The following is a 15,654-nucleotide window of genomic DNA, read 5'->3' on the forward strand; positions in this document are numbered from 1 at the left end:
ATTAAAGTGTTTTAAGACTAACACAATAAAAAGTTATACCATGAAATACAGTGGGACAGCAATGAAGACATCTACCCCTCACTCCACCCTCATATTCTGTCAGAGCTCTTATACTAAAAGGCAGTTAAATGTACGCAACACTCAATCATTATACTTCTTGCCTAAATAATTATGAAATATTATAATTATCTTACCTGCTTTAGAACCCATTGTAAAGCCTTTTCAAAATAATCCCCAATCCAGTTTTCAAGATTATTTCTATATTTAGGAGGCTGGTTCCTCAACCAAGATTTTATCAGAGAATTAAGATTCGTCTCTTCATCACTGAAACACATTAACAAACATGTAAGAAACTATTTAGACAGAAATTGTGAATTTACTTTCAAAATAAATTTCTGCTCCAATAAACATTCTACACATGTACTCTATCTGCTACTATATAAGAATTCACTTTATTTACTTCCGTATATGTATGTGTGTATATATTACTTCTACATATATACACATATTGTGTGTATACATTACTTCTATATATATACATAATACAGGTATATATAATATCATATATATGTCATTTTCTATAAAATAAAGCAAATAAATTTCATCTATATCATCATAAGTATAGATTAAAGAAGATTTACACATCTACAAGCTAGCCAAGAACTGGTCTAAACCCTTCCTACCCAAAGTGTGGTCTACAGAATCCCAAGTCCCATCCCAGACTTAATGAAGCAAAATCTTCACTTTAACAATATCCCTGGGTGATTCAAATGCACATTAAACTTCAAGTTGCACTGCATCTTAATGCAGATATTTAAAGGTACTTTTTCTTTTTCTCTGTCCCCAAAAAAGCCAAACACCTAAATTCCCATGCCACTACTGAAACTAGAAGATCATCCTAAAGTAAAATATAATTTTTAGCAAAGCATTTAATTATATGAGTAACATCAAATGATTGAAATTAAACATAATATAGACATCTTATTCAAAATTATATGTTGCATATTTATAAAAATTATAGTAAAAACAACTCATAATTAATAATTTTAGAAGTTACAAGGGCTCACAATTTTATCATTTTTCCCATCTTCTACCAGTGTTTCATAGCAACATGAGTAAATACTGAGTTCCTGAATTTCTCCTCCCATATTTCTAACCAGTTTAATAAGCAAAAGAAAAAATGAAAAGATCAAAGGTAAATATTTAAACTACATTTGATAAGCTCAAAACAGACAAAGCAAAGATGCTAAACTCCTTCAGAATAAAGACTTTGTTGTCACAGTATCTCCTCAGTGCCCACAGCAACTACATGTCTTGGTTTGTCTAAGACAATCTTGATTTATATCAGTTATCCCAGCATAATTAATAGCATTCTCTTTCATTATTAAAAGGCCCTCATTTGGCCTATTGAATCGCAAGTGCAAATATCTGCTGAAGAAATGAATAAAACCTAAAACTAAGGTACAAGTTAATCAAAAAGCAACGAAAAATAATTAATATGTTTTTGTATTTTACATGAAATCATATATATTCATTATGCCTCTCACAAACAATATCTGGTTCACCAACAATGTTCAAATCCTCTACAGCAACATGCGGCTATACAGGCATATTGCTCTACAATATGGCATTCTACTTACCTCTTATTTCATTTATATTCTAGCTTATATTATAATTGCTGTTATATTTATATTATCTCCTTTGTGAACGTATGCTCCATAAAGACAAGCTCTTCATAAATATAAGCCCTTCATAACTGTTAGCTTTACTCCTTTCTTGCTGTCTCTCCTAAAATGCCTAACTTAACATCATATAGGTAATGGGCATTCAATAAATATTTTAAAATTTAGTGATAAACTTCCCTTTTATCCTATTTTTTCCTCACAAGATTATAAGAATACATTGAATAAATAAGATAAATTGTGTGAGATACTGCTATAAAAGCTATAAACCCAATGTTGTATTATTTTTTAAATAATTAATACCTCAAAATATTAATTGGGAGTTTATGGCTAGTTTAATATAAATGTTTCCTACAATATTATCAAGAAGTAAGCAATTAAATAATTTTGGAAACAATCTGAATGAACTTGATAACCCTATCATGTGTCATATAACATCAAAAATGGTTTCAAATGATTCTAAAAGAGTAGAGAACTTTATATAGACCGATAAAAATCAAACTCTAAAACATAAATTCAAAAGGCAAAAGAAAACTTTCTAATTACTCATTTTGGGAAGAAACTGGCTCAAATATCCATGTTCTAGTATGTGACTACTGTATATGAAATCTAAAATCAGTTCGTTATTTATTTTTGCTCTTCAAGCCTCTTCCAAATACACTGAAGAAAGAAAATATTAAGTAAAGAGGTTTCCAACCTGTAAAACTTCTCTGAACTCAATCATAATATTTAAAGTTATAGAAAAAAGAAGAAAACAAATTAAATACTTGCTGTTTCATTTAAGTAAACAAAAAATAATTATTTAGTAATCGTGATACAACTACACTGCTTAAATAATTCAACTGCAATAAACAGGAACTCTCTGAATGAATTAAAACCTAACAAACAAACAAACAAACAAAAAGAAGTTAATAAAAATGAGGAAAACAAATATTCACACATTACCCATACATCACTTATTTCACTTAGCTGTGAAACCAAAATAATAATTGAAGAATATTCTAATATAATGTATGCAAATGCTCTCACCTAAGAAAGATCATTCCCATTCTAGATATTGTGGCTGGTGAGGCACAACTTAAATCATGAGTTTCAAATACAAAGTTAACATTTGGGCCAAACTGAATCCTTTCTCCACTGGGCATAGTGAGTAGTCGATTATCATCCAGAACAGAATTCAGAGATTCTATCCATTCAGGGTCAATATCACCATCACAGATTATCCATGAGCTGACATCTATTTTCAAACAAAAAAAGTAGAGATAAAAATAAATGCAATGATAATAATTAAAAATAAAGAATAAAATAATTATCACTTATTCTTTAGAAGTAATTTCCATATTATTTTATACTTCTGAAGCCGAATATAAAGAACAAAAAGTTGAACAAGTTGAAATTTTTCATGTGAATTTACACAATACAAATGTGTGGAGAACCCATGGGCAATCCTGGCTCAGCTGGTCAGAGACCAGTTATATACTCTGTAATAAGGCTCTATTTATCTATGAACATACAGAACTGGAATCTCAATAAAAGAAAACATGGTTTGCAAGACCTAGGTATTTCTATTTCCACAAGCTTGTGAGATATTCCTTAGACTTTTATCTTCTACCATGTCATTAGAATGTATGAATGCTTCCTATGTAATAGCACTTTTAGAAAATATGAGAAACCTACCCTTTAGTGTCCTACATGAGAAATAAAAAATACACCACCACCAAATTTCTCTGATATATAAAAAGGTGACTTCAGAGGGGAGAAGCAGTGAACAAGTTGTGTACATAAGTCTTTCCAAAACAAACTGTTTTTAATATATATTTCCTAAGACGAAAGTGGTTTCAAGTTGTTCTTGGACCTTTGAAACAATTCAAAGAAGAAAATATCACCCATAAAAGTGTGAGAACCAAGTACAGGTATATCTGGTTTTTATTTAGTGTGATAATATCAACTACATTGAAAATGAAGACACTATACACTGAAAATTCCTTCCAATGTCTTAAGACATTCTAAACCTTTCATTCACTGGCTTAGAAAAACAACTATTAATTAAATTATGATCTAACAAAAAGTAGGGAGTCTGACCAAGAATTCTGTTAAACACCAAGCCAAAAAATTTAGACCAGAAAGTCTACTATTTTATGACTCAAATTTTCAAAATTATTGAAAGCACTGTATTCAAACTGATAAGTTCAGACACACATACCAATTTTAATCCCAAATAAAAAACTTGTTATCTTGCTTATTTATGAGGTATTATAATATCAGTTCAGCAATCAAAGATATTATGTTTATTCAGTAAATTAATCTAGCTGTAAACTACGTTTCACCCAGATTACTCTGAGTTTCTATTATAATAAAAGTTGCTATGGAGTAACAGGTAAAAATGATAGCATGTCTTCACCCCTCCAAAGTAAAATATCAAAGTAGATGACTATACGGCAGTTTATGGTCATGTATAAGACTTGAAAAGGATAGCATTATAGACAACCTCTATCATCCCCTAAAAATTATTAAATAAATCAATGAATCACACAATAGAGACCAACCTTGAGGTTCTCGAACTACTTGGCGAGCACTATTTGTCAAAACACCATCAGACCATTCCCTTGTATCCATGTCAATATGGCCTAATAATTGATGTCTAGGCATAGCTTTGGGATTCATGGTATATTGTTTTACCACTTTGCCAATTTTACAAAGTGCTGCCCTTAACATTCTCCAAAGAGTTGATTTTCCAGCACCGCTTGGACCAACAATAACAACTCCCATCCTCTGGCGTAATTGTTCATACAATTCTAAAGCCTTCTTGATCTAGTTGAAAAGAAACATGTTCATATATGATTTATAGTGTACAATCATACACAGTTCTACTCTCATTCGATAATAGATGTTCTATTTCAAACATAAATTAAGCCTTTTATTTCTTCAGTGGAAGATAAAGCCTTAAATAAAAGAATTACTAAATAAATCTGAATATATTTACAACATGATCTTTAAATTCATATTTCTTGAAAAAAAAGAAGCATGCTTTCCAAGTTGACAATACAATATGTTCACTATTGTCTTCACTCACTCACTCATTCAAATAAAATATACTCAATATTTTATTCACTTTGCTAATACATTCATTCATTTATACCCTGTCTCTCTGCAAAAAAAAACCTGAGGAAAATGTATTCATTTTGAACATGTATTTGTGCTACATAAAAAGACCTACTAAAGTGAAGTTCTCCTAAGAAATTGTCAAAGTTAAACTAAATCATACATAATCAACTATCAAAGACACATATGATGGATCTATTATGTGCCAGGCTCCATAACAGGCACTAGGAATAAAATGGTAAAACAGACATGGATCCCACCTTTCATGAAGAATACTATCTGGTGCAGGAGAATCAAATATTAATATTAATCAAATATTAATCAAGTGTGCAACTAAACATTAAATATGTATATACAACAAAGGTAAGGAAAGCACATAGCAAGGGGACCTAATTTGGACTTGAAAATTAGGGAAGGCTTCCATAAGTGAGTAAGATTTAAGTTGAAAGATGAAAGATAAGTTGAAAGATAAAAGATAAAGATACTTAATAAAGAATTAACTAGGAGAAATGATCAATATATTATGAAGTATTCTTGACAGTTACCTGATTGGATATGATTTCATAATTGGCCTCCTCAAAGACTTGCTTTAATGCAGCATTCAGTTCATCATATTCTACTTCTTTAAAGTTAATTCCAGGAAACACATCTTTAATCAGTGCATCAAACCGAGTGCAATCAGCAAATGTAAACTTTGACATTGTATTAAGCCTCAGTGCTTGTACCACAATATGACTTTCATTAACTAGAGAAAAAGTTTCATTTTAAAATTATTAGTTATGAATCTAATGACTATAAAAAGTTTTTACATGCCTTGACATGCATTATTAGTAATTAAATGATACACTAGAATTTAGTAACATTTAAAGACATATGCTATCATGTGAATTGGCAAGCTTACTTATCTATCTTTGCTGAAAAACAAGTATTACTGAGTTTTGGACTATTTTTCATAGAATTTGAATCCCAGGGTACCCAGACTTTAATTAATAATAAAAATCATTAACACATTTCTTTGCATAGTACTTTACCATTCTGATGTAATCCTTATAACAACTGTATAGAGTAAGGAAGTATTTCTATTATTATTCCAATTTTACACATGAGACCATTAAGTCTCTAAGGGTTTAAATGACTTATCTGAGAGAGTACAGCATGAAGTATTATAGGTGGGATTTAATTCCAGATTTAGGTATCTTTCCAAATACACCAGTATATTTGCCTCGCAGAGATTTTTGTCCTAAAACTAAAAACTAAAAACTGAGCAAAAATCTTTGACCAGTGTTGCTGAAAACTGGTTCATAAATCTATTCTTAAACCAAATGTAAATACTAATATCGCCAGATTCTTATTTTTTCAAGGATATTAGCTATTAATTGATCAGACACCTATATAAAGGCAAGAAACTATTTTTAGTATGGTATTTCTCTATAATTGTTTAATATTTCTATCTTTAAATATATATAAAGAGGCTTGGCTGCACTAGAGTTTATTTAAAGCACTGAACTCATAAGTAATCCATCTTTATTTACTACAGGTATGGTTTATATATTTCATGAAAATCACCAGAGAGACAATTGAAAAATGGTAATCTAAGTACTTCAACAAATACCTATCTGCCCTGGTGTATGCCAACCTAATAAAAAAGCTGTGGTTTCCTTTTTAAGATGTATATTTTGATCATTTAAAGTCCAAATAGGTAATTTCATGTAGTCTTTTTCTTATGTTATCTTATTTTCATGGTGATTTAACTTAAATTTTAATAGCAACCTAGAGGCTGAATATTCAGCCTTTCATGAAGGCAAACATCAATTGGTGGGGGTAATAACTTACTTTATATAAATGGGGAAAAAAGTGGTAAAGTATAAAAAAATATGCATGAGTCCATACTGATCTGAATAAATGATTTAATAAATACATCATGGAAAAGAAGAGACAAATATTTACAGAAAGCTTTCAAATAATATATGCAGATACTCCACCCCTCTAAGAGGTGGAGCTTAATCCTTGCCTCCCCACTTTCAAAGTGAGCTATATTTAGTAACTGGCTTCCAAAGAAGAGAGTAGGGAAAGGGTAAAATAACAACTTTACAAGAGAGAAACCTGGCAAACATTAACATAAGTAATGAAGGTGAACATCACCAGTGATATCAAATAGTTATTATGTACCCACTAAAATGAAGTAAAAAGGGCACTCCACCTCTGCAGTATTTTTTTACAAATGTTCATAACTCAATCAAATCATGAGTTAAATATCAGAAAAAAAGGCCAGACTGAGGAAGAGTCTACATGATATCTGACTAGGACCCTATCAAGGTCATGAATACAAAAACAGACTGAGAAACTGTCACAGAGCAGAGGAGACTTAAGGAGACATGACAACTTAATGCAACATGGCAACCTAGATTCAATCTTGGAACAGAAAGAGAACATTAATGATAAAGAAGGTGAAATCCAAATAAAGTATGGAGCTTAGTTAATAGTAATGTACCAGCCTCAGTTTCCCAGTTTTGACAAATGTACCACAGCAAATAAGAGGGAAATGATGGAAATGCTAACTTTGCAACTTTACTGTAATAAATCTAAAATTATCCTTTTCTCAAAGGTATTTTAGGGACTTCCCTGGTGGTCCAGTGGGTAAGACTACACACTCCCCAACACAGGAGGCCTGAGATCATTCCCTGGTCAGGGAACTAGATACCACATGCATGCCGCAACTAAGAGTTCACATGCCACAACTAAGAAGCCCGCATGGCACAACGAAGAAGCCAACATGCCACAACTAAAGAGCCCACATGCTGCAACAAAAATATCCCGCATGCCACAATGAAGATACTGCATGCTGCAACTAAGACCCAGAGCAGCTTAAATAAATTAATTAATCTAAAAAAGGTACTTTTTTGTAATCTTAAAATATTTCCTTAAAAGGGTAATTTTGGAGCCTGAACCAACATGGGGGAATAGAAGGACGTGCTCTCACTCCCTCTAGCGAGAACACGAGAATCACAACTAACTGCTGAACAGTCATCAACAGGAAGTCACTGGAACTCACCAAAAAAGATACCCCATAAGCAAAGACAAAGGAGAAGCCACAATGAGACGGGAGGAGGGGCACAATCACAGTAAAATCAAATCCCATAACTGCTGGGTGGGTGCCTCACAGACTGGAGAACACTTATAAAACAGAAGTCTACCCACTGGAGTGAAGGTTCTGAGCCCCACGTCAGGCTTCCGACCAGGGGGTCCGGCAATGGGAGGAGGAATTCCTAGAGAATCAGACACTGAAGGCTAGGGAGATTTGACGGCATGACTCTGATAGGACTGGGGGAAACAGAGACTCCACTCTTGGAGGGCATACACAAATTAGTGTGCACATCAGGACCAAGCGGAAGTAGCAGTGACCCCAGGAGAGACTGAACCAGATCTATCTGCTAGTGTTGGTGCATATCCTGCAGAGGCGGTAGGTGGCTGGGGCTCACCATGAGGACAACGACACTGGCAGCAGAAGTTCTCGGAAGTACTCCTTGGCGACAGCCCGCCCAGAGCCCACCATTAGCCCCACCAAAGAGCCTGCAGGCACCAGTGTTGTGTTGCCTCAGGCCAAAAACCAACAGGGAGGAAACCTAGCCCCACCCATCAGCAGTCAAGAGACATAAAGTTTTATTGAGCTCTGCCACCAGAGCAACAGCCACCTCTACCCACCACCACTCCCTCACATCAGGAAACTTGCACAAGCCTCTTAGATAGCCTCATCCACCAGAGGGTAGACAGAAGAAGCAAGAAGAACTACAATCCTGCACCCTGTGTAAGACAAACCACATTCACAGAAAAATAGACAAGATGAAAAGGCAGAGGGCTATGTACCAGATGAAGGAACAAGATAAAACCCAAGAAAAACAACTAAATGAAGTGGAAATAGGCAACTTTCCAAAAACAGAATTCAGAATAATGATAGTGAATATGATCCAGGACCTCGGAAAAAGAATGGAGGCAAAGATTGAGAAGATGCAAGAAATGTTTAACAAAGACCTAAAAGAATTAAAGAACAAACAAACAGATTGAAAAATGCAATAACCGAAATTAACACTACACTAGAAGGAATCAATAGCAGAATAACTGAGGCAAAAGAACGGATTGTCTGAAAGACAGAATAGTGGAATTCACTGCCACAGAACAGAATAAAGAAAAAAGAATGAAAAGAAATGAACACAGCCTAAGAGACCTCTGGCACAACATTAAACACAACAACATTCGCATTATAGGGGTCCGAGAAGGAGAAGAGAGAGAGAAAGGAGCCGAGAAAATATTTGAAGAGATTATAGTCAAAAGCTTCCCTAACATGGGAAATGAAATAGCCACCCAAGTCCAGGAAGCACAGAGAGTCCCATACAGGATAAACCCAAGGAGAAACATGCCAAGGCACATAGTAATCAAATTGGCAAAAATTAAAGACAAAAATTATTGAAAGCAGCAAGGGAAAAATGACAAATAACATACAAGGGAACTCCCATAAGGTTAACAGCTGATTTCTCAGCAGAAACTCTACAAGCCAGAAGAGACTGGCATGACATACTGAAAGTGACGAAGGGGAAGAACCTACAACCAAGATTACTCTACCGGCATAATCTCAGTCAGATTCGATGGAAAAATCAAAAGCTTTACAGACAAGAAAAAGCTAAGAGAATTCAGCACCACCAGACCAACTCTACAAAAAATGCTAAAGGAAATTATCTAAGTGGGAAAGACAAGAGAAGAAAAGGACCTATAAAAACAAACCCAAAACAATTAAGAAAATAGTCATAGGAATATACATATTGATAATTACCTGATATTAATAAAAACGTGAGCAGATTAAATGCTCCAACCAAAAGACACAGGCTTGCTGAACTGATACAGAAACAAGACGCATATATATGTTGTCTACAAGAGACACACTTCAGACCTAGGGACACATACAGACTGAAAGTGAGGGGATGGAAAAAGATACTCCATGCAAATGGTAATCAAAACAAAGCTGGAGTAGCAATACTCATATCAGATAAAATAGACTATGAAATAAAGAATGTTACAAGAGACAAGGAAGGACACTACATAATGATCAAGGGATCAAAGAAGAAGATATAACAATTATAAATATAAATGCACCCAACATAGGAGCACCTCAATACATAAGGCAATTGCTAACAGCTATAAAAGAGGAAATCGACAGTAACTCAATAATAGTGGGGGACTTTAACACCTCACTTACACCAATGGACAGATAATCCGAAGTGAAAATAAATAAGGAAACAGAAGCTTTAAATGACACAATAGACCAGAGAGATTTAATTGATATTTATAGGACATTCCATCCTATAACAGCAGATTATACTTTCTTCTCAAGTGTGCATGGAACATTCTGCAGGATACATCACATCTTGGGTCACAAATCAAGCCTCAGTAAATTTAAGAAAACTGAAATCATATCAAGCATCTTTTCTGACCACAGCGCTATAAGATTAGAAATGAATTACAGGGAAAAGAACATAAAAAACACAAACACATGGAGGGTAAACAATATGTCACTAAATAATCAAGAGATCACTGAAGAAATCAAAGAGGAAATCAAAAAATACCTAGAGACAAATGACAATGAAAACACGACCATCCAAAACCTATGGGATGCAGCAAAAGCAGTTCTAAGAGGGAACTGTATAGCTATAAAAGCCTACCTCAAGAAACAAGAAAAATCTCAAATAAACAATCTAACATTACACCTAAAGGAACTACAGAAAGAAGAACAAACAAAACCCAAAGTTAGCAGAAGGAAAGAAATCATAAAGATCAGAGCAGAAATAAATGAAATAGAAACAAAGAAAACAATAGCAAAGATCAATAAAACTAAAAGCTGGTTCTTTGAGAAGATAAACAAAATGGATAAACCATTAGCCAGACTCATCAAGAAAAAGAGGGAGAGGACTCATATCAATAAAATTAAAAATGAAAAAGGAGAAGTTACAACACACCACAGAAATACAAAGCATCCTAAGAGACTACTACACGCAACTCTATGCCAATAAAATGGACAACCTGGAAGAAATGAACAAATTCTTAGAAAGGTATAATCTTCCAAGACTAAACCAGGAGGAAACAGAAACTATGAATAGACCAATCACAACTAATGAAATTGAAACTGTGATTAAAAATCTTCCAAAAAACAAAAGTGCAGGACCAGATGGCTTCACAGGTCAATTCTATCAAACATTTAGAGAAGAGCTAACACTCACCCATCTCAAACTCTTCCAAAAAATTGCAGAGGAAGGAACACTCCCAAACTCATTCTTTGAGGCCGCCATCACCGTGATACCAAAACCAGACAAAGATGCTACAAAAAAAATTAATTTACAGACCAATATCACTGATGAAACCAATATCACTGATGAATATACATGCAAAAAACCTCAACAAAATACTAGCAAACAGAATCCAACAACACATTAAAAGGATCATACAGGGCTTCCCTGGTGGCGCAGTGGTTGAGAGTCCACCTGCCGATGCAGGGGACACGGGTTCGTGCCCCGGTCCAGGAAGATCCCACATGCCGCGGAGCGGCTGTGCTTGTGAACCATGGCCGCTGAGCCTGCGCGTCCGGAGCCTGTGCTCCACAACGGAAGAGGCCACAACAGTGAGAGGCCCGCGTACAGAAAAAAAAATAAAAGGATCATACACCCTGATCAAGTGGGATTTATCCCAGGGATGCAAGGAGTCTTCATTATAAGCAAATCAATCATTGTGATATACCATATTAACAAACTGAAGAAGAAAAACCATATGATCATCTCAATAGATGTAGAAAAAGCTTCTGACAAAATTCAACATCAATTTATGATAAAAACTCTCCAGAAAGTGTGCATAGAGGGAATCTACCTCATCATAATAAAGGCCATATATGACAAACGCACAGCAAACATCATTCTCAAGGGTGAAAAACTGAAAGCATTTCCACTAAGATCAGGAACAAGACAAAGATGTCCACCCTCACCACTATTATTCAACATAGTTTTGGAAGTCCTAGCCATGACAATCAGAGAAGAAAAAGAAATAAAAGAAAACAAATTGGAAAAGAAGGAAAACTGTCACTGTTTGCAGATGACATGATACTATACATAGAGACTCCTAAAATGCCACCAGAAAACTACTAGAGCTAATCAATGAATTTGGTAAAGTTGCAGGATACAAAATTAATGCACAGAGATCTCTTGCATTCCTTTATAGTAATGATGAAAAATGTGAAAGAGAAATTAAGGAAACACTCCCATTTACCATTGCAACAAAAAGAATAAAATACCTAAGAATAAACCTACCTAAGAAGACAAAAGACCTGTATGCACAGAAATCTCTTGCATTCCTTTATATTAATGATGAAAAATCTGAAAGAGAAATTAAGGAAACACTCCCATTTACCATTGCAACAAAAAGAATAAAATACCTAAGAATAAACCTACCTAAGAAGACAAAAGACCTGTATGCACAGAAATCTCTTGCATTCCTTTATATTAATGATGAAAAATCTGAAAGAGAAATTAAGGAAACACTCCCATTTACCATTGCAACAAAAAGAATAAAATACCTAGGAATAAACCTACCTAGGGAGACAAAAGATCTGTATGCAGGAAACTATAAGACACTGATGAAAGAAATTAAAGATGATACCAACAGATGGAGAGATATACCATGTTCTTGGATTGGAAGAATCAATATTGTGAAAATGACTATCCTACCCAAAGCAATCTACAGACTCAATGCAATCCCTATCAAATTACCAATGGCATTTTTTACAGAACTAGAACAAAAAATCTTAAAATTTGTATGGAGACACAAAAGACCCCGAATAGCCAAAGCAGTCTTGAGGGAAAAAAGCGGAGCTGGAGGAATCAGACTCCCTGACTTCAGACTATACTACAAAGCCACAGTAATCAAGACAATATGGTACTGGCACAGAAACAGAAACATAGATCAATGGAACATAGAAAGTCCAGAGATAAACCCATGCACCTATGGTCAGTTAATCTATGACAAAGGAGGCAAGGATATTCAATGGAGAAAAGACAGTCTCTTCAATAAGTGGTGCTGGGAAAACTGGACAGGGACATGTAAAAGTATGAGATTAGATCATTCCCTAACACCATACACAAAAATAAGCTCAAAATGGATTAAACACTTAAATGTAAGGCCAGAAACTATCAAACTCTTAAAGGAAAACATAGGAAGAACACTCTATGACATAAATCACAGCAAGATCCTTTTGGACCCACCTCCTAGAGAAATGGAAATAAAAACAAAGATAAACAAATGGGACCTAATGAAACTTCAAAGCTTTTGCACAGCAAAGGAAACCATAAACAAGACCAAAAGACAACCCTCAGAATGGGAGAAAATATTTGCAAATGAAGCAACTGACAAAGGATTAATCTCCAAAATTTATAAGCAGCTCATGCAGCTCAATAGCAAAAAAACAAACAACCCAATCCAAAAATGGGCAGAAGACTTAAATAGGCATTTCTCCAAAGAAGATATACAGACTGCCAACAAACACATGAAAGAATGCTCAACATCATTAATCATTAGAGAAATGCAAATCAAAACTACAATGAGACATCATCTCACACAAGTCAGAATGGCCATCATCAAGAAATCTAGAAACAATAAATGCTGGAGAGGGTGTGGAGAAAAGGGAACACTCTTGCACTGCTGGTGGGAATGTGAATTGGTACAGCCACTATGGAGAACAGTATGGAGGTTCCTTAAAAAACTAAAAATAGAACTACCATATGACCCAGCAATCCCACTACTAGGCATATACCCTACCCTGAGAAAACCATAATTCAAAAAGAGACATGTACCAAAATGTTCATTGCAGCTCTATTCACAATAGCCCGGAGCTGGAAACAACCTAAGTGTCCATCATCGGATGAATGGACAAAGAAGATGTGGCACATATATACAATGGAATATTACTCAACCATAAAAAGAAACGAAACTGAGCTCTTTGTAATGAGGTGGATAGACCTAGAGTCTGTCATACAGAGTGAAGTAAGTCAGAAAGAGAAAGACAAATACCGTATGCTAACACATATATACGGAATTTAAAAAAAAAAAATGTCATGAAGAACCTAGGGGTAAAACGGGAATAAAGACACAGACCTACTTGAGAATGGACTTGAGGATATGGGGAGGGGGGAAGGGTAAGCTGTGACAAAGCGAAAGAGAGGCATGGACATATATACAGTACCAAACATAAGGTAGATAGATAGTGGGAAGCAGCCGCAGAGCACAGGGAGATCAGCTCGGTGCTTTGTGACCGCCTGGAGGGGTGGGATGGGGAGGGTGGGAGGGAGGGAGATGCATGAGGGAAGGGATGTGGGAACAGATGTATATGTATGACTGATTCACTTTGTTATAAAGCAGAAACTAATAAAAAAATAAAAAAAAACAGACAAATGGATAAATAAGCTGTGGTACATATATACAATGGAATATTACTCAGTCATAAAAAGGAACTAAATTGGGTCATTTGTAGAGATGTGGATGGATATGGAGACTGTCATACAGAGTGAAGTATGTCAGAAAGAGAAAAGCAAATATCGTATATTAGCACATATATATGGAACCTAGAAAAATGGTACAGATGAAGTGGTTTGCAGGGCAGAAGTTGAGCCAGATATGTAGAGAACAAACGTATGGACACCAAGGGGGGAAAGCGGCTGGGGGCAGTGGTGGAGGTCGTGGTGTGATGAATTGGGAGATTGGGATTGACATGTATACACTGATGTGTATAAAATTGATGACTAATAAGAACCTGCTGTATAAAAAAATAAATTAAATTAAATTTAAAAATTCAAAAAAAAAAGTAAAAGGGAATTTTGTTTGGTATACTATCTTTGAAAGAGAAAATCTCCATGTGTTTCTAAGGTTTCTGTTCTTGTTTTAAGACTAGACAAATTTTCAGATTCCATTCCAGACCTACCAATTCATGAACTTTGGGCGTGGGGTCCAACAATCTGTGTTTTAACAAGCCTCTAGGTGACTCTAATGCCTGTTAAAGATTGAGCACAAGTGGACTAGACTAGTCCTCTATATACCACAACTATTAAATATTTAATGCATGCTTAAAAGTTATGATGAGACATAGGTAAAAATTAGGAAAAATCTCAATAAATTATGGACTTTATTAAAAAATTATGAATCAATGTTGGTTCACTAGTTTCAATAAATGTACAATACTAATGTAAGATGTTAACAACAGGAGAATCTGCGAGAATGTAATATTCAGAAACCCTCTATACTATATGTATAACTTATATAAATCTAAAACTATACTAAATTAAAACTTATTTTAAAAAATAAGTTTATAATTGGCATAATGAATCATACCTTTTTGTTTAACGCTAGTTTTCTTCAGCTGTCTAAGTAGATTTCCACTTCCTCTCAGAACTGTCTTCAAAGCTCTCAAACCCCAGTCATAATGTTGCTGAGGTGTCAAAAGTTCTCTTAGGTAAAGACATGGGAATCATAAATGATCAAATAGCTATAAGAAATTATTTTTGTAATCATATTAAAAGAAATATAGAATCTAACTACTACCACATAGAAATAAGTCCTAATATTACATTAGTTTATAAAAAGGAACTAAGCAACACAAAATAATCACTCAAGTAAAATCTTAAAGATGGATGGTTCTCAAGGATCAGGATAAACCTTTCACAAACTGGCTATCATCTTAATGAAGACACTAAATGATAACCATCTGTTACTTTTATTCCTAAAGTCTTTAATCAATCCATCTTGCTCTCAATCTCTGACACTCTAGTTCTCACTATCTCTTAAGTAA

At 34.5% G+C, this 15,654-nt stretch overlaps 1 protein-coding gene across 1 annotated transcript in view; it reads right to left on the bottom strand.

Annotated features, from left to right (window-relative positions):
- Window positions 1–15,654, bottom strand: part of DYNC2H1 (dynein cytoplasmic 2 heavy chain 1) — a 376,698-nt gene that overhangs the window by 295,533 nt on the left and 65,511 nt on the right. The window contains exons 36-40 of the mRNA XM_081241450.1: window positions 15,198–15,313; window positions 5,330–5,529; window positions 4,229–4,493; window positions 2,712–2,919; window positions 195–324 (exon numbers count right to left, since the gene is read on the bottom strand). Of these exons, the coding sequence (XP_081097576.1) occupies window positions 195–324; window positions 2,712–2,919; window positions 4,229–4,493; window positions 5,330–5,529; window positions 15,198–15,313 (919 nt within the window). The remainder of the gene's footprint in view (window positions 1–194; window positions 325–2,711; window positions 2,920–4,228; window positions 4,494–5,329; window positions 5,530–15,197; window positions 15,314–15,654) is intronic.

Source organism: Mesoplodon bidens (genome assembly GCF_964165515.1).
Source record: "Mesoplodon bidens genome assembly, chromosome: 7".
NCBI classification, from domain to species: Eukaryota; Metazoa; Chordata; class Mammalia; order Artiodactyla; family Ziphiidae; genus Mesoplodon; species Mesoplodon bidens.